The sequence below is a fragment of the Aythya ferina genome, assembly GCF_964211825.1.
Source record: "Aythya ferina genome assembly, chromosome: 1".
NCBI classification, from domain to species: Eukaryota; Metazoa; Chordata; class Aves; order Anseriformes; family Anatidae; genus Aythya; species Aythya ferina.
The window spans coordinates 18,616,433-18,636,695 of NC_140296.1; the positions used below are offsets into that span (position 1 = coordinate 18,616,433).

The following is a 20,263-nucleotide window of genomic DNA, read 5'->3' on the forward strand; positions in this document are numbered from 1 at the left end:
CAATCATATTTCTGTTAAAACACTTTTTTTCTAACTGTCGTGCTCCTGTTTGTATTTCATAGAAATGTGACTACACTGTTTGATGCAGATGTTGCACTTACAGAAATGGAAGTGAACAAATAAGTTGTGGCTGAGGCTGGAACTAAGTAGCTTCAGAGTCATGTAGTCTGTATTCTAACTAGAAAATAAATAACATTTTAAATCATTAAATTTGTAATAATATTACAATAATATTTGTAATAATATTTACAACTCTCACACAAATATTTATATAACCCAGCAGTGGGTTTTTAAGGCACATGGCCTTCTTAGAAGATTGTGTTCTGCTGTGGTTATTACTGTTGCAGTGATTATTTTCAAAGGCATCAGCTACAAACAGAATGTGACAAATAGCTGTGTCACAGAAGAGCTCATTATTACAACTGGAAAACATTAACAAAAGGTTGAATATGAAAGAAAAAAACAGTTTAACCTCTTTTTACCTTCATCCACTCCTTGCCTGAGAAATAAACACATTTAGAATTTAAGAGCATATCTTAAAATATGTGATTCCAGGTTATTAGAAACTGGTTCATCCTCCTCCATTTTTTGTGACCACAGCTGTTCTTTTCTGGTATAAAAGTGAAGTCTGTGGCACTTCTAGCTATTTTCAGATGCTTTTTGATTTTGAAAATGCTGCAGAGGTGAAATGTAAAGTCTCGGTATTAACAATCTCTCAATCCAATTCTGAAATTGAGTAAAAGGAGTAAAACGACAGATTAGATTGTTTTCTTTTTGACAATGATGTCTCCTATTTTTCTTCTTTTAGTAAGAATTGTTTAGTTTAAAAGGATTAGTTCAGGGACATTTGTTTCATGCCTTCAATAATACAGATATTCCCCTGAGGAAAGGAAAAAGAAAAACATTTCTGTTTGTGCTTCCAGACTACAAACCTTTCTGTGCTATTGGAAACATTTTCACTCCTTCCAGCATTTCATTGCTCCACTTTTGAAAGCCTTTGTGTTTTATAGCATCTCTGTTCTTAGCAAGGACAATATGCATTTCTTTGCTTTGCATATATGTATTTTTTAATTCTAGTCCTTCTAACAAACTGATGGTGGCAGTGATGATTATAAAAAATAATATCTGTGATTTTTTTTTAACTTTGAGAAGAGAGTCCAATGCTGTTTGCCGGAGAGTAAATCAGATAAAAACACTGAACATCATAATTCCTTTTTCAGTTATTCATGTGAGGCTTGAGGTATATGTAAAGGATAGAGAAGTTGCACTTCTCACTAAATGCGATTAAATTAAATATATTAACTCAAACTTTCAAATATGGCTGTATTTTGTTCTCATTCCATAATGAGAAAAATGAAGATGCTTGAGTACACTTCGAATGCAATAGCATTTGCTCACTGCACTGATTTTGTTTCTGTCTCTGTAGGCTTGCATGCTCGTATTCCAACCAGAGTTTGAAGCAGCGTTTGATGATGAGCAGCTGTCCAGTGAAATTATTATTTTATTAGATTGCTCAAATTCCATGGCAGGTGCAATGTTACGGGAAGCAAAGCAGATTGCCTTACACGCTTTGAAACAACTTCGTTTCAGACAAAATGTGAATGTAGTCAAATTCGGCACAAGTGAGTTTCTGTTTCCTCTTCAACTATGAGCCCCCTTTTACCTTCTTGCCAAGACTTAATTTTATGTGCATCATTATTATCAGACCAGCTTAATACACTGAACTGCAACCTGGAACGTGTAGCAGTATGCTATATTTCTGCTCTGATACTCTAGTCATAAAACTTAAACTTGTGTTTCCGCTGTGTTGCCACATGCTAAATATTTTAATGTTCCTAACGGCAATCTTTGTTCACAGATTTCATAGAATTTTCCCCATTTTCAAAGGGCATCATAAAGGATCTGGCATCACTAACCGAGTTTATTACAGTAAGTAAATCAGTTTGGTTGTATTCTAAAGAATGTTGCTTTAAAAGGAATGCTTATCATTGCAGAAGTTATCCAACTTTTCATCCTGTTTTCTTTTTCTTTAAGCCAGCTTTTAATATTATTTTTTTATATAATTTAGACTATAATGTAGACCTATTTTCCCTAGTAACAAGCACAGCCACATCTGAATATTAATTCCTGTTTAGTTTAAGGTGATTGCTTAAGTTGTTATTTTGAAGCTAAGTAGATATAAGTGTAAGAACATTTTTTCAGTGTTTCCTCCTAAATTTGACTTTTGGAGTTCATGCCTCTCATTGCCTGCTCACAGCACAAGAGAGGAAATTATTTCCTTCACAAAATCACAGAATCACAGGATGGCTGAGGTTTGAAGGGACCTCTGGAGGTCACCTGGTCCTAACCCCTGCTCAAGCAGGGACACAGAGCAGGCTGCCCAGGACCATATCCAGGCAGTTTTTGGAGGTTTACAAGGAAGAGACTCCACAGCCTCTCTGGGCAACCTGTGCCAGGGCTCCCTCATCTGCACAGTAAAGAAGTGCTTTCAGATGTTTAGACTTCCTTCTGGAAATCTATAATTTGTAAGTGAAGCCAGCATTTAGGCCAAAGGAATTTCAGTGACAAGAAAAAATACTTTTGGATGATTATTTGCTGTTTCTCACCTCTTAGGTATCAGAGGCTATCCAACAAAATGATCAGTTGGTGGATTTAAAAGGGAAACTAAAGAGAATCATCAAATCATAGAATGGCTTGGGTTAGAAATGACCTTAAAGATCATCTAATTCCAACCCCCCCCGCAATAGGCAGGGATGCCACCTGCTGGATGAGGTTACCCAGGGTCCCATCCAACCTGTCCTTGAACATCTTCAAGGATGGGGCATCCACAAGTTCTCTAGGCAACTTGCCTCAGCACCCTCTGAGTAAAGAATGTAATCCAAATCTCCCCTCATTTAGTTTAAACACATTCCCCCTTGTCCTACCACTTTCTGTCCATGTACGAAGTCACTTGAAAAACAGTATAATACACAGAGGAACTCCTTGTCACACTTGCTATTGAGGGTAAACTGTAGTTAGTTCAGAAAGTGGGTTAAACAAATTAAAAGATGGCTCTTAGACGGAGTAATCTGGATGAAAATTGTTCAGGACATCCCCAAACCACTGATAACTAAAAGCTCTGAGAATATTGTAGGAGAAGAATTTATAATTTTTCTTACATATCTTGCCTATGCATTGTTTTGCCTAAGCCAGAGAAAATACAGCATGATATGAACCTTAAACTCCATCTCTAAGCATAACTATGGAAGAGCAGGAACAAAATAAAATTTAAGAATTAACCATTTATATTTGGGAACTAGAAGAACTGTATACTAAATAATAAATTTTACATTATATGTTATTTAAAAAGGTAAGTTAAGCTCAAACTAATATTGTAATACTTTACTCTTCAGTCAGCTACTGCAACATTGGGAAACACTGACCTGTGGAAGACCTTACGTTACTTAAGTTTGCTATTTCCTTCTCGAGGACAGCGAAACCTTCTTCTTATATCTGATGGACACATTCAGAATGAGAGTGTGACGTTCCAGATTGTGAAAGATAATGTCTACCATACAAGGTTATTTACATGTGGTGTTGGGTAAGTACAAAGTTAGCCAGCAATTTTATTTTAAGTGACAGATAATTAATTTGAAATGTGAGGTGAATAAGCTGAGAACTGTCAGATGATTGAGTGTACTGTCTTAAATGTATGTATGAGTTTAGATTAAATGCAGAAATGTTTATAAGGAATTTCAGTGATAAGGTACCTACAATAAACCTAATTCCATGTGCAGGTAGCCTTACCTATTAATATCTTTCTTCATTATAACAACTACTATCTAAGAATATAATTGGAAAATATGAGAGTTAACATTCTAAAACTTAGCATTTCATGTTTTTGTAAAGTCTCATTTTGATAGTGGGATCTCAATTTAACATTAATAGTTGTATAATTTCATGATTTAATTTTCATTTGTTTTGTAAGGTGATGACTTAAAGACAATGAATGTAATGAATGTAATGACTTAAAGACAATGAAAGCACTAGCTTCCCAAACCTGTGATACATTTCACTACTGGAATGTAACAGACTTCACAATAATGTGAAGATAAACCTCCTCAACCCAAAACCAGCCTCTGCCTTTCATTAGGCAAAACAGGGAGTAACTACTCCAGCACAGTCAATGTTTTTGCTGAACAGCCAAATTCATGCTTCCTCTTCTCAAATGATGGCAGGCAGGAAGGATGATTTCTCTGACTACCTACCCAGAGTGGGGGAGCAGGAGCAACTGCTGCCACTGTGACTCAGCACAGATCTGTCACAGCGATGGCAATAGTAGAGAGAATGAAGTTTGGAAACATCTGGTATAAACTCTGGTATATGGCTGGCTATAAGATGCCATCTATGTTAAAAAGAGTTCTTAGCAATCACAGGAACAAGCAAAACCTCACTGAAATTTGTTGTGATTTAGTTTAACTGTATAGTAACAACAAACTGGAAAGATGTGACTAAAAATAAAAATAACGGGTTACAGTTGCATGTTTCAGGTTGCCAGGCTTAGATGGGAAGGAGTCAGAGAGCGTTAGCTTCTTACTGTATCCTGGGGAGGCTGGCAAGGACACATCAAAATAAAGACCAGTGGTGAGAGTCATGTTCTTCTAGAATGTTTTCAGTGATAACTTCATCAGGGCTCTATCAGCGTTTCCTGGTTGGGAGCTGCAGGCCTCCTCCCAGCACTGCACGAGCACACTGCTCAGGCAGTGTAATCTTTTGCATCAACACACAACAAAGAACAGATATGGTGTGTGCCCACTAACATGCTGAAATCCTTTCCAATGTATTTGCAGTCATTTTGTGTTCAGCATACTTTACATTAATATTACTGATATGACTGAACTTGTCCTGGGGACAGATTATTTTAGTGCTGACAGTCTGAGAGGGCATGGTTTTTAATGGTTCCTCTAGACCTATAACACTAATGGTTGACATTATTGTATAAGTCTACCTTCATGAGGCAGGATCTATTTAATATGTTCCATTGGTAAAGTAATAATTGGGAAAGAGGTGTAAAAGAGAAGCTCACTCTCTGGTTCATACTTTTGTGTAGACAGAGTGTTTTCTAGAAGGTTGAATTAACAGAGAATACTACATTAGTTTTATCTCTGATAATTCTCAGCAGGTAAGTGGGGAAAAAAAATCACACAATCATACATGTAGAATGGTTTAGGTTGGAAGGGATGATAAAGATGATCTATTTTCAATCATCCTGCCATGGGCAGAGACACCTTCCACTAGATCAGGTTGAAAGGTTGAACAAATACTTTTAAATAGTGCAAGATTTGTACTTGATAGAGTTGTATAAATAGCAAATCTGTAAAAGAAAAAAAAAAGCTTTTAAAAGGGCAGTAAACCTTTTTAAGTTCAATACGTTAAGTGTTCTTGATATAAAATACAATTGTACTGTTTAATTTTGCCTGGAAGGGATTTGGTGAGGATTCAGTAGGTTTCTCTAAGACAGTGGTGTGGTCCTGTTGAGGAGTGAATCTGCTATTGTCTGACAAAGATCCAAGAGAGAGCATGCTGTTTCTCACCCACGAGAATTCTCATCTGCTTAATTGTTCTCCTGTAATCCTCTAGAAGCTCTCATTTGTCTGTATACCTATGATAGCTTCCTAGTCGTCAGACCATTAGCCTGCTGTTCTTTCAGGCTAATAAGTGTTATCATATTGGTTATGTCCATGTTGTCTAGAAAGTGACACTCCCTGTAACATGACTGTGCCCATACTACATAGCTCTGCTGAGACTGAGGTTAATTACTCAAGATTAGCATCATTTTGATCAGCCTTAGTGGTGTTGGGACATAAGTTAATTTCTCCGCAGAGCCCTGCAGTAGGACACGTAAAAGCTCATAAGCCATATAATTTGCTCAAATGTTATTGGGAAATCTGTAATACAGCATCATTTTCATTGGCTCAGTTGCTTCCTGTTGGTCTATACTCTGAGAAAGGGGTGAAATTTAAAAAATCAAATTCACAAGCCTTGCAGTACTAATTAAAACCAAGATATTTAGAAATGGTATCAGAGGTAGAAATGGTATCAGGTTACTTAATGATTTAATTCACTACTAACATGAAGAATTTTTTATGTTGTTAGTTCCGCAGCAAATCGACACATGCTGAGGTCTTTGTCCCAGTATGGTGCTGGAGCGTTTGAATATTTTGACCCAAAATCAAAGCATAACTGGGAGACAAAGGTACGCTTACAAATCCTTAATATACTCAACATGTGTGTCATTGTCTGACCTATCAGTATCTGATAGTGATTGTCTTTTGTGTGCATGCCTTATTTTCAGCAGGAACATGAGTTAGAAGGGATAGAGAGCTGTGGAGCTTCCCCAGTTCTTTGATAAGGGAGGGAATTTATTGCTGCAGTTGCCCCACCTTCTCATTCAGATTGGTCACTTTTAATGTATAATATAAACCAAGGAAACCAAGACTTACTTTAGTTTTTCTATTCTTTTTGAGAGAGATCTGTATTTCTTGGTGATTGCAAATACACCAAATTAGAAAAAGTTTATGGTGTCAAACTACGTAAATAATTCTCTCTGAATGGAAAACCAGAGTTTTGCTTCTGTCCTGGATGTCACAGGCGATCTACAACATTGTCCTTGCTGTAATGTTGAGGCCTGTAGCAACTGCATTCTGTAACTTTGGTCTGTTGGTGCCTCTGGAAGTTTCAGGCAACATAGGACCCCATGTGCAGTGCTTCTGGGTTTCCCAGTAGTTATGTGCCTACAGCTCTATGCTGTGCCTTGAATCTGGTCCCTCCTGACACAGTGTTAGTAGAGAAGGGGCTCCAGCACAGTTAATAGCTGACATGTTTTTGTCTGGGGGAAAGAATGAAGATCTATCTTCTGGCTATTCTGGCTGTCATTTGAAGGATGGAAAATTATCCTAAGCAGACCATGGAGATCTGCAGAACTGTTCACACATCTCAGAGTTCACATGCAGGAGGTGCTGTGTCTAGCAGGCCATATTCCCTAGCCTGTTTGGCAACCCTGATGAATAGAAACTTTACTCTGAAATCTCAGCTTTCACTTAAAAGAAGTCTCATTATTCCCAAAGCTGGTACAGTAAGAGCTGAGTGATTATCCTTTGACTCAGTTGTACCAGTAAGTGGCAAAAATTTTAGAAGTATGTGGCTTTAGTTGTATCAGAAAGAAGGAAAAAAAGAAAGGAAATTAGGTCAATTCACATGGGAAGTATGGGTGTTGTGTTGTTTGTTTGTTTGTTTGTTTGTTTTTTTATTATTATTATTTTTGTATTAAGAGATTGTATTTTCTCTTAAAAGCCTAGAAGGAAACAGAGCTAATTTGTTTTCTATCTTTACACAGATACAGCGCCAGGTGTCCAGAATATTTTCTCCAGGATGCAGTTCTGTTTCTATTAAATGGCAACAGTTTAATACAAATGAACCGGAGCCAATGCAGGCTCCTGCTCAAATACAGTCTTTATTTACCAATGAGAGGCTTCTTGTCTACGGATTTGTCCCTCACTGTACTCAGGTAAAGACTGGGATATACACTTACTACTGGATAGAAATTCACATGTAAAAAGATTGAAAAGGTCCTATTCTATTTTATTATATTAATTTTGTATTATATATCCTTTATGCAGTATATACTTAGCTTCATTTTCATTGCTAAATATAATTAAATTACTATTTAAATGATATCATTAGTCTTCCCAATAAGAAGTAGAGAGGAAAAGGTTACCTTATTTAATGTGCATGTCATTATACTTTAATAAATACAAGATTTCTTTATTTGCGAGTGTCCCCTTGTTGTAAGGGGAAGTGTTTTTAAACACGGACATGCAGAGAGTTACAGATTTGAGTTGCATTCAGAACATGGAACAGCATGTATGTGTGCAAGTAACACAGTACATGACAAAGAGAATAAAACTTTTTTCCCCCTTTTAGGCCACCTTAAAAGCAGTAATAAATGACAAAGAACTACAAACTGTGGTGTCAACCACTGAATTACAGAAGACAACTGGAACGGTGAGTTTGGCCAACATTACGTGCACATATAGTGAGAGAAGCTGCTTTAAACAACAACATGCTGCTTTGGGCTCTTTTGAATGAATTAAAACCCCTGTTTTTGGTTCTTGCACTATTATTTTTGCTTCTGACGTTTCAACACACTTCCCATCTTCAGGTTTTTAAAGAGAAACTATTTTACATAGAAGTGCCACATTTCTCTGTACTTTCTAGCACGAAACTTGAACTTCTCAGAACTGGAAGTGCTGCTTCTTATTCCAGCAACTTCTTTGGGCTCTAGCTTTGTCCCTGCATTTGCTCTTCTTCTTCAGGTGACTTGTGTGAAGGAGCTGCTGCAGCATTCTTTTTCAAGTTGTATGTTGTTACTATGTGAGAATCTTGTCATCAGTCTTTCATTTTAGACACTTGTAAATATTAAAGTAGTACTAGCCTTTTAGCTGCTTCAGTAACCAAGTAACTTCAGAGTATTTATATATAGGAAAGCTCTGCACTGGTGTTGAAAAGGAAAACAAGCTGAAAAGAACCATTTATTAGATCTAAGAGGTGTCTACACTTGAAAAATCAACAGAATAGTCATTCTTCAGTAATAATTCTGATATGACTCTCACCCTTTCCCCACTAAGGAGCTGATTTGTTTTCAAATAGAAATGACTTTGTTCCTTATTTAGTGTAATCCACTTTGAAAGCTACTATTGTGGGTTGTAGTCTAAGGACAGTTGGTTTCCATGGATATGCCCTTCTACAGACAAACGAAGCTGGTGAGCAGAAGCAATGTAATTGCTTGCCATAAAGAATTAATGCTTTAAAAAAGAAATCCTATACTACAAATTCCAGATGTAGTTAAAAAAAATAGGGCTTTGAAAGGTGTAAACTGAAATGGTAAAATGATTTTTTAAAGGGCCAAAATTAGACACAAATTCTTAATTATTGATGCTTTAGATGAACTCTGAGAATTCTTACCCGTTTCTTTTGTCATTTCACCTTAACACAAAAAATAAATACTGGCTTATGAGGTGTTCCACTGTAGTGCCTTTCTCCAGCATCTACAGTCTTATTCCAAAAATGACTTAGTGGGAATGTTTGAGCAATTGGAGCTGGAATACAGCAAAACTTTGCCACACAGAGAGAGTGTTCCCTCCCTCTGTTAGCTTTAGAATATTGAGCAGACTGAAAGTATTTTTCTTTCCCATGAAAGACTGGTTCCATTTTAAAAAGCAAATTCTAGTTAATAGATTTCAGTATTCCCTTTTTCTGCATATAAATCCCCAGGTCAGAAATGACTTGATTTTTATAGACCTAATGAATTGTTCAAAGTTAAACACTCTAGATTCAATTTAATTTTCCCCAAAATTCTGTATTTGTATGCACAGGACTAATTTACCTAACTTCAGCTATCTAGATATTCTTACTTAAGAGTGAGGAAATTGTCTGGGCTCTATTTACAGTCACTATGGGGAAATGTGTTCCTCCAGAAGAGGGAAGCTTCCTACTTGTTTTAGTTAGCTTTTTCAAGATGGGATGGATTGCCTGGTGTTTTTTCTGTTCATCCATTTCTTTGCTTTTTCTCATCCTTTACCCCAGTGAGAATGTGTGCAACAAGAAAAAGACCTGGGTATCTTTTAGTTTGCTAAAGTTAAGTGAAATAAAAATGTACCTTATGTGCAGGTTATGATTGCTTTTTAAATGAAAGGTTAGTCTGACAATTAGAAAATTAGATTCTGTGTAAATATGGAAGCTAACTGCCTGGATCTCATAAATAAAAGGAATATTTTATTATTATTTTTTTTTTCAACACCATTAATTTCTTTCTAGGTGCTACACAAACTCACAGCAAGAGCTTTCATTAGGGACTATGAAGATGGAATTCTTCACGAGAATGAAACAGAACATGAGGTTTGATAATCTAAAAGCAAAAGAATATATTTAAAATGACAAATAGCAAACATTTAAATGGAATAGAGGTTTTTTTTTTCCTTTGTTAAACATAACTTTAAGGTTGAAGTTCCAGTGTCATCTTAAGGTTAAGGTCACCATATTGGAATACATTTTCCTTTTAACTGCAGTTAAACATGTTTTAACTGTGTTCTTCCCCATTATGAGAATATTGGCATAACATGTACCTATTTTTCCTAATCTATAGATTGTCATTGAAGGCCATTGGTGGTTCTTCTTTCCCTGGCATATAACATTTTTGTCTCCAGAAGATCAAAACATAACTGGTTTTTGTATTTTGCATTCTTGGATTTTGTATAGAATAGGGTGGAAGATAATGGCTTCGGTTTTACAGATAGACAGATTTAATGATCTTTTAAAACAGATTTAAGTTTTAGCTACTTAAAAACTTATTACTTTGTCATCTTGGCTTACCTAGGGCTTCAAACTAATCCTAAATAAGGTACAGCTTTCTCTTACACAAGAGGAAGTACAGAACTGAAAGAAGTGTGTAACTACATGTCTCTACCAAAGTTAAGTGAGGACGTAGAAAAAGTTAGAAGGAGCAGAGAGTCAGGCCACTATATTCTCATGAGACCTTCCTTTTACATGTCCCTATGTAGAGTGCATAAGTATGTTTATATATTTGGTTTTGGCATTTCTGCCTCTTTTACCTGATTATATTTTTTCTGCCTCTTTCATTTGTTAATACTTGCCAATATAGATGAAGAAACAAGTCTTGAAAAACAAGATTATTCGTCTTAGCTTGGAGAACTCAATTATAACCCAGTTTACAAGCTTCGTTGCAGTTGAGAAGAGGGTATGTTTTCTACAAAATATCTTGTTCTCACTAGCTTTTCTGTGAAGACTCTAAATTCTGTAACCTTGCACACATCAAAACCAGTCTTCCTTTGCAATAAACAATGTTTATTAATTTAAAATAGAGGTAGAACTATGTTTTTTTGAAATGATGCTGGCTCCTTCTGCAATACAGCAAGTTATTTTTGTTTTCTATTTCATATATTGCTTGTCCTTACCTTACAATCAGACATCAAACAGTCAGTATTCTCCTGTTGTGATTTGCTACAAGGGTTTGTAATTTGTGCTAGTGCTGTGGAAGCCAAATGGGTCAAAGGAAAAGTCCAGATGAAAAATACTCTTTAAGTAATGGGTTTGGACTGGCAAAGGTCATTCCGGGACAGTCTGTATCAGGTGGTAATAAGAAGTAAATCAAAACTTGAAAAAATTATCTTCTAATACTGCGGTGAACTATGGAAAGTTTTGTTTGTTTCCAAAATTAGAACAGTGGTAGGAAAAGCAAAACTTTGCAGCAAATGGAAACAAATACATACAAATGACAATTTTGAAGTTTGAAAGTCTGTAAAAAGAATTTTCGAATGGAAAATGGTATCGTGATAAGCAATATGGTATCACTTGGAGTAAGTAGTAGATGGTGCAAAAAGAATGGGAATTCATCTGACCATATATGTGTATGTACATTTAGTGATAAATTGGTCATGTTTGACTTTTTATTGTCACCTGAAATAAATAGATATTTCTAGAGCTTGATTCATCTCATCCTGAAGTTAAATATCTAACTGTGAAGTTATGTTTGCTGCTTATTGGTATACACTGAGGATTTTTAATGTACTGCATTATCCACTTTTTCTGTTTTCAACACATTCCATACTCACACAGAAAAAAATGCACTCTCTGTTATGACAGAATTTTCTGTTACAACATCTGTCACAACTAAGAATTAAAAATTGAAGAGAACTTTCAAGTTCATAACTGTGATAAATTTTGTTTTAGGATGCTAATGAAATTTGTCCTGCTGATGTTCCAAACATTCCGGAAATTATAGCACAAGAAGATGTAGATATTTTACCATACATGGACTGGGACCAAAAGCCAGTGGAATCTGAAATTTTATTTTCAGGAGGATTTTCCCAGGTAACTATATTTAATATATGTTTTTATGGCTAATATTTCTCATTTGTTATCCAGCTGTGCTGCTGTATTTTATGTGATAATACACAGCAATTGTTAATGAAATTAGGTCAATTTTTAATTTTTTTAAAAGTCATTAACTCCAGACAAGTACTGTGTAGAATTTTATTGTCCCAAAAATAAAGTACATTTTAAAAAATAAAATGAGAAATTTTGAAAGAAGATATCGTATAGGACTCTTCTACCTTCCAGCAGAAACTAACCCTTCTTGAATTCAAGGCTTTATGTACACTAGTGTATTCTTATGAGAGAATTCTTTAATAGTTTTGTTGCACTGCTTGAACTACTCTTAAATGTCCACAGTTTAGATAGCACTAGGCTCATAGTTCCATCCTTGCTGATGCTGTCTTAAACAGGGATGCCAGCTGTCATATTGATCTTAGCTTGCTTAGCTGTGTTTTGCTGACTATATGCACTCTTACCTACACTACAATACCCCACATTCAGCTACAAAATACCTTGCCTATTACCCCTCTTGTAAGTCCTCAGCTGAAATTCATTTGCAGATCATTAGATCAAACTGTACTTCTTGCTTCACTTGACTGTAGTTCATCCATATGTCACAGACTGGTAGACAACTCTCAAAATAACAAGCAAGAAGTATGTCAAAATGGTTGCTTCTTGCTTTTGTTTCTGCTGCTGGTAGATTGTTGGATGGAGGCACTTTCACTCTAAGAAGTTGGGGGGGAGGGGCCTTCAAGGAAGATCAAGGTTTTGATCCAAACCTAAGTCTCCACTAGCAGAGGGATACAGCCAAAGCAAAGAGATTACTGGGAATGGGGGGCAAGCATTACTGTAAGAAGAGGAAATATTCCTGGCATGGAACAGGCCAGTCCCTGGGATGAGGGGGAGCAATGCAAGAATCATGAACTAGTGAAATATGATGTTTGCTAGTTATGGTACTTCTTGACTTTAGAAATTAGTTAGCACCTATAATTCTTTTAGCCCATGAAGTCGTAACAGGTTGAGGCTTTACATCTCGAAATTTTGTAGGGGAATCAAGTAAATCATTATTTGTCTATTAAATTATGTTGTAAGTGACCATGATGTGCATTTAAAACAACCGAGGAACATCATCTTAACCTGTAGTCTGTAATGTATTAAGAATGTGGACTATTTAAATTGTCCCAGTGTATGCGTGTACTATAACTTAGGTCAACTCATATAAAGCCTTTTTTTTTTTTTTTTCTGATCCTTTGGACCAAGAACTCCTAGGTAGCAGAACATCTAGAAGTCTACGTTGGTGTATGGTGGCAAGCCCACTAACTTGTATGCAGCAACTACTAGACCTCACCTAGTACATGTACCAGCATTGCTATGCATCATGTGAACATCCCAGCTTGAGTAAGCACAAGCAGGATGCACAGTTCAGTTTACATAGATCTATCTTCTGTGTATATAAAACAATATCAAGCAGTGGAACTTCCATGGCTCCAAATTATCACTTATCACTCAGATATTCATCATTTTTATCTTAGTAACGTAAAACACTCTCCGCTCATACTTTAAGTTTTACTCTTAATTGGACCGGTGTAAGGTTCAATAGGGTAAGAAAATTTTAGTCTAACTGATGTATTACTTTCATTTTGAACATAAGAATGACAACATAATGATACTGTGCACAACATAAGAAGAAATAACAGATTGATTAAAAAGAGGAAAATATCTTAATATTTCTGGAATTATTTTGTTTCCTTGTCGTTTTACTAAACAGGCATGTTCCCCAGGAGTAACTGATGCTTGGTCAGATTATTTCTTCAGTGACAGAGGTGAAACTGAAAGCTTCCAATTTCAGTCTGAAGAACTTCCTGTTATTCAGGAGAGCACCTCACAAAAAGTGACAACACAGGGCTTTGGAATTTTTTCTGAAATTCAAAGTAACACTTGCAGTCTCAAATCAAATTTGAATTTTGATAATGGCATCACAAAGGAGGAATCTTCAGGAGCAACGTCATCTTCACCACATGAACCTCACGTGCTGGATTATTGCAACACTTTCTCATTTGGTTCAGAACCTAAGATAGGAGCATCTTATGTGGCTGAAAAAAAATCACTTCAGACCTTTGCACTTCCAAAACTTCCAGTTTTTTGTATGAGTGCTGGTGCACCTCCTCGTCCCTATTCTCTTGAAAAACTGGCAGAACGCATGGAACCTGCTTATTCTTCTTGTGTTTCTCAGATACAACCTTTGGGAATGTTTGGTTCACCTGCTCCTATAGGCAAAACATTTTCTGATAAAACAAATGTTGAAAAACAAGTTATTCCCAAATGTCCTGTTTTCCAATGTGACAGCAAACCAGCAATGACCCAGAGAAAGTATAAGAAAACAGGAGTAGCTCATTGTTGTGCTACAGCATCTGAAGAATTTACTGAGGGCACTAAGGTTTTGGTAAGTCTTCAACTGAGAGCCTTTTATATACAGGATGCTACAAATGTCGTGTTGAAATCGAGGCAGCATTTATCTAATGGAAAAGTTGCCTTAAAAAGGAAAGCTGCCTTAAAAACATTTGTGTTCTAAGGTGCATTACTGTACAGCCCAAAAAGAATATGTTAAGGGTGGTAATGAAATTGCTTTCCAATTCAAGAAATCTGAACCCGAGATGCAGAAAGCATTCTTTTTGTTTGATTATTTTTTTCGTTGTTCTTGTTTAAAGTTATAAATTTACAGTCTGAATTCTGCTGCTTATTCCTTACTATTCTGAGAGAATAGTAAATTTCTAAATGGAGAAAAAAGGTCTCACTAACTCTGGAATTTCAAATGCTTTCCTAAGTAGGAGAGAATGAACCTAAAATCTTCCAATTTCAACCTGAAAAAGAAGTTTCTTTTAAGAGGAAGTTCCTTTTAAAAGTTTTAATGAAATTACTTATTTCCATGATATAGTAGCTGAATGAATAATGGTGGTAGAATAAGATTTTTTTGTGAATATTATCCTCTTCAGGAACAATCAAAGAGCATTGCAGCAATAGAGAAAGAAAAGATTCGACGGAGACTTGAGCTGACTTCTATAAACTTGAAAGAAGTTTTTGAGCTCCAAAATCAGGTACAGTACCCATAGTCTATTTGTGCATTATTTAAAAAGAAGATACATGTAGAAAGAAAAAGTATTTTTACTTTACTCAAGTCCTGAGATAAGCATTTTATAAATGTACTTATTTTCTTTACTTTTTGAACTGATCATAAAAAGTATATAATGACCTCAGGGTCATGCTATGTTTTATTGCTCTCCTGGGCAACTCTTCGATGGGTGCCTAAGGAACAGTGTAAAATCAGGGCCAACAGGTAGTAATACACCTCCATTTTAGAGCCTCCACCAGTTTGCAGCTTGGAGACTTCCTGGGACATGTATAAAACCATATATGGGGAGACAGATTGAAGACATAGGTGCAAATAATGCACATTATGCAAGTAGTTGGGACTTAGAGGATTACACAGAGTACAGGAGGAACTTCTTCAGGATAGTCAGACCAGCTGAATGGCTGGTGAATTAAAGACAAGCTGAATTAAGCAATATCGTCCAAGAATTCCGCAAGTAGGAGTCAGAACAGGTAATGTTTTGCCTTGCTTAGGTATGATCCTTGTGGTTGATGTCCACTGCTTCACCTAACCCATCGCCAGCTGGTGAGCTTACCAATTGATGGGGTGAGGTGGTGTGGTGATCAACAATCAGATCGTAGGCCAATACAATCCAATACAACCAATATCTGTATGTAATAAACAGGAGGAGGTCTTCAGTAGTGCTACGTGATCCAAATGAAGAAGCCACCATGGTATTCCCTCAGTGGAGACTCCTGATGTTTATCAGCAGAGATCGGCCATTCAGCCTGGTGCTTTGTTGAATTCCCTTTGTCTGGGAGTATCCTGGGTACACTAGATCCAGCATGTCCATTTGCATGCAAAAGTAGGAAAAGGAAAGTAGGAAAGTATAGTTGATGTAAGTGTCAAGAAGAGATGCCTATTTTTCCTATATTTTTGACAGGTCACTTTTATCAAATTATTTTTAAACATTGAATCATTACCATATGCCACGCATGGGGATATAATGGGGAATAGATTTGTGATTGACTCTTATGGGAGTTAACTCTCAAGGAGAGCTTCAGGATTGCTTTTCTTTTTGAGCAGAATTGCCAATTGTCGAATTATAGAAAGAAAAAGTTTCCCACAGTTTTTTACACTAAGTTTAATGATCTAACAGAATCTTACTTTTTAGGTAATTTAGAAACATGTATTGTCTTCTAGCTTACCTTATATGAATCTGTAAATTGTTATGAATTTGTGTCTACAGTTATAGTTATCTATGACATAAACCCTCAAGGACAGATAGAAGTTTTGAAAGTATTTAACACTGATGAATAAGTAGTTGAAAATCCTGTTGAAAGCCTGTCTTCCATCTATCTGAGAGTAGCAAACTGATGGTTTTAATCAAAGTTCTCTAATTTTTGGCAGGGAAAGTCAGATAAAATAGGATTGGTCTTGTTAATACAGTATTTAACAACATAAATAGCAAACTAAATTTATAGAGACTTTGCATTCCCTTCAGAGGAGAGAGTTTTTTGTTTGTTTGTTTCTTTTGGGTAAGACAAATGCTTATTTCCTGAGCACCTTTAAAATAATTTTCCAAAAGATTTTTTTTTGAAATAAATTTGACTAGGTTAATGTTGTCATTGTGCAAGTCAGTTCAAAATTTCCTTGTTCTTATTGTTTGAGTTGTTTTTTTATATAACCTAACTACAACATTCCACATCAATTACAAACATTTGATGGTTTATCAAGGGGTTTGGAAGTTTAATATTTGCATCAACTAAATGGATCACATGGATTTCAGTTTGGTGTTTGTGTACACTTTTAAAATGGTTTTAAATAAATATCCTATGTTTAAGTTTGTTCCTGACAAATACATTTTCAGTGCCATGAATCTCTCACTTATCCATATCTTTGTTTATTCCATAGAATGGTTCTTGGAATCTCAGTCCGCAGTTGGGAAAAATCTTGAAATTTGATGTTGATTATTTAATTAATCAGTTCCTTATCAGAAAAGGCATTCAGTCACTTGGTAAATACTTTTTCTGTTATTAAAAAAGCAGTGCATTGTATTACATTTCCTATCTTTGTGTGCTATTACTCTGTATTTCTAGGAGAACTTGCAATAAGATACACTCAGAATTTAAGTGGATCTCTTAAATAAAAATTTTCAAAAGCATCTGATTTTAATAATACATTTTCTTCTCAACTTCTCTCACAATATAGTGTCCTGAATGCTAAGTACCTCTCCTGGAGAAATATGTGTGGAGGATGTGAAATAGCTGGAATAGGAATAGAGGTTCTTTTATCTCAGCTATTGTATCTGCTGTATTAATATCTACTTTTTTTTTTTTTTATTAAAAAAAAAAAAGTGTGAGGGAGGAAAGTCTCTCCTAGGAGAGAGTCTGAGACCACTTCTGCTTTTCACATTTCAGATAACACAAATAATATTTCTACAATTCTTTTCCCCACATGCTGCCTGCAGCACATTCAGTATGCGTTCTGTCTATGCACACTTTGCTGTTTGATTCTGTCAGTTGGCGCTCACTGCTGGCAGCAGACCAGAAAACTTGGGGAAAAAAAGGCAATTCATTCTTTTTAAATTATTAGAAGATGCAATGCTTCATCAAAGGACAACACTCTTACATTTTTCCCATTCTTACACATTCCCATTCCCATTCCCATGAATTAAAATCAAAGTTGATTAGAACCCAAGCAAAAGCAAACTGCAGAAATCCTAAAAAAGCATTAACAGACACAAGTTTGAAAGCCAGGAGCATGCTTGCCAGGTCACTAATGTGAATATTTTTCATAGTACTGGTTGTGTGGTGAAACAATTAAGTAGCATCAGAAGTTTAAAATTTTTAAATATAAAACTTTGTAGGAAGTACCTTTTCCGCTATCAAGAATTCATTTAAATGATTTCCCTTTTCTTCTTCCTTAGGCTCAAATGGAAAAGAAAAGCTACTGCAGTTGATTGCTACTCTTCTTGTGCTTCAGTTCATACGCTGCACAAAGGAACTGAATGGCATAGTTTTCAAATCACTGATGAAACTGGATAATTTAACCACTTCAAGGTATGCTTTTAAAAAAAATCTTATAATTTAATATAGTAATGTAAACATTCTCAACATATGTGAGATTAATCTCATTATGGAGAGTAAATGGCTATGCTACAGGATGAGGCAGTAGAAAAGGGAATGGGAATTATTAATGATATTGGTGACACATGACTGCTTCTAAGAGGGTGGATGGAGGAGAGAGTATTTTGCAAAATATGATACAAAAAATGAGAAATCAGAGCCAACTCAAGTGTTGGGTAAGTTGTTCAGAAACTTGCCCAGCTGATTTTTAAATATCTTTAAGGATGGAGATTCTACCATCTCAACCTTTTCAGGACTTCAGCCTTTTTGGATTTTTCATGCATGTAACTTATTCCTCTTGGTCTACATCCTTTTTCAGCATTTTATTTATGGGTTGGTGTTCTTCACAAGCAAACACTATAAAATACAATACTTTTGAAATCGTTAAGGCACAAGATCACAGCACAACTTCCACTTTTTCCATTAGCCCTGGGAAATACTGATACTGGCTCATTCTGACAAAGCCCCCTCACTTCTGGATGTCCTAGTGCTCTGTTATCTTTCAAAGACAGGGGTCCCTGCATCTGCAAATTCCCTTCTGTTGGGGGTGAAGAGAACGATTGTCAGCTGGGAAGTTTTTTGTTATACAGGAAAAGCAAAAGTTGTAAAAGATGCATGAAGGAGTAGGCCTTTGGTGAATCTGGATTGCCCAAGCCACAAACAGATTGTGGTGCCCAAACGGGAAGCTTGTACCGTTCGTGCTTTACAGGGAATATAGGACAGGATAAAGAAACAGCAAGGAAAGCCCTGCAGAGACTTCCTCCCTCTCTTGAAACCTCCTGACAGAGGGAAAAATGGTTGTATACTTTGGGCTAGTCTGGTGTGAAATGCAAACAAAATCATATTGACTGCTGGATGAAAGCAGTTTGGATAGGCCACAAAAGTGAAAGAATTCTGACTTGTGAATGTACAAAGAAGGAGACAAGTTTGCCATTATGAAATGCGCAGTACTTCACCGTGGTGATAGGAACAGTGCAAATGAATGCAAGTAATGGTTATGGATCCACATGTGCCCCATATGGATTATTCCAAAAAGATAGGGCAGAGGAGATGATGATGTAGATTCCTGTATCAGGTGATATTTTACATAGGCTGGGTCACTGTACTATAGACAATTTTCTCTTTCAAATGATCACAGAATAAATGATTTTCTTGCCTTTTTTTGGCGTGATTACAAGATTTTATTATAATAAAGCTTCATTTCTATACACAGTGGTGTTCACTGGACTTTTGAGTTGATCAAGAAAGCAATAGAGTGGGTAAGAAAAGTTGACAAGCAATTTCCAGCTATTTACTATCGACTTGAACTTGGGAAAGACTGGGATTCTGCCACCAAGAAGATACTGGGTATCACCTTTAACTAACATCAATTTTCTTTCTACTTAAAATATTTAAACCTTTGTTTAAGATAATAGTGAAATAGCTTTTCTTGCGATTCTACCTAAAATGTTTAAATTGAGGACATTTGATTGTATATTATTCTTGAATAATTCTCACACGCAGACAAAATTAAAGGATCTTACGGTTAGTCAGCTTTACATACGTAGTGTTTTACTTAGCTGTGACTATAAAAAAAACCTCCATATTTCATAATTGAGATTATTTTTCCAGTATATTGCATATTCTTACTACTTTTACATCTTTCATATTTCTCTTTCTTCTAAAATATTTTATTCTTCCGTGGCACTGCAAGTGAAGTGCAATACAGTAATTCAGTTAAATACTGCAGAATGTTTTGACAGATACAAAAATATGATTAGTAAAGATCTAATAAACATCTTTACAACATATCAGTGTTGGTTTTGTGATTCCTACAGTGTGCCTTGAAATGCAAACAGCAGAACTGTTGTTTTTCTCCTGCACTGTTTTTCTTATTAGTCATATGTCAGTTTGTGAATACATTGGTCAATTTTGTTAGGAGGTATGAGTTCTCTCTTTTTGTCAGCTATTGCTCTGTATTCCGATTTCATCCTGAGGAAAAGCTACTTGATTACTTTATACCAGACCAAACACGTAAGCCTAATAGTAAATCCAGAATAAAAGTGATTTATCTTAATTGAATGTGTTTTTCACAGGTGCTTAAATGAACACATTACCTCTTTTAAATTCAGGAGCT

At 35.8% G+C, this 20,263-nt stretch overlaps 1 protein-coding gene across 3 annotated transcripts in view; it reads left to right on the forward strand.

Moving 5' to 3' along the window:
* Positions 1-19,935, forward strand: part of PARP4 (poly(ADP-ribose) polymerase family member 4) — a 49,479-nt gene extending 29,544 nt beyond the window's left edge. For all 3 annotated transcript variants that reach the window (XM_084535484.1, XM_084535485.1, XM_084535486.1), the window contains 14 exons: positions 1,427-1,622; positions 1,859-1,929; positions 3,393-3,580; positions 6,136-6,235; positions 7,376-7,546; positions 7,963-8,043; positions 9,856-9,936; positions 10,700-10,795; positions 11,788-11,928; positions 13,700-14,374; positions 14,925-15,026; positions 16,934-17,036; positions 17,949-18,081; positions 19,361-19,935. In XM_084535484.1, coding sequence (XP_084391610.1) covers positions 1,427-1,622; positions 1,859-1,929; positions 3,393-3,580; positions 6,136-6,235; positions 7,376-7,546; positions 7,963-8,043; positions 9,856-9,936; positions 10,700-10,795; positions 11,788-11,928; positions 13,700-14,374; positions 14,925-15,026; positions 16,934-17,036; positions 17,949-18,081; positions 19,361-19,511 — 2,289 coding nt within the window. In that variant the 3' untranslated portion in view covers positions 19,512-19,935. The remainder of the gene's footprint in view (positions 1-1,426; positions 1,623-1,858; positions 1,930-3,392; positions 3,581-6,135; positions 6,236-7,375; positions 7,547-7,962; positions 8,044-9,855; positions 9,937-10,699; positions 10,796-11,787; positions 11,929-13,699; positions 14,375-14,924; positions 15,027-16,933; positions 17,037-17,948; positions 18,082-19,360) is intronic.
* The last annotated feature ends 328 nt before the right edge of the window (positions 19,936-20,263 follow it).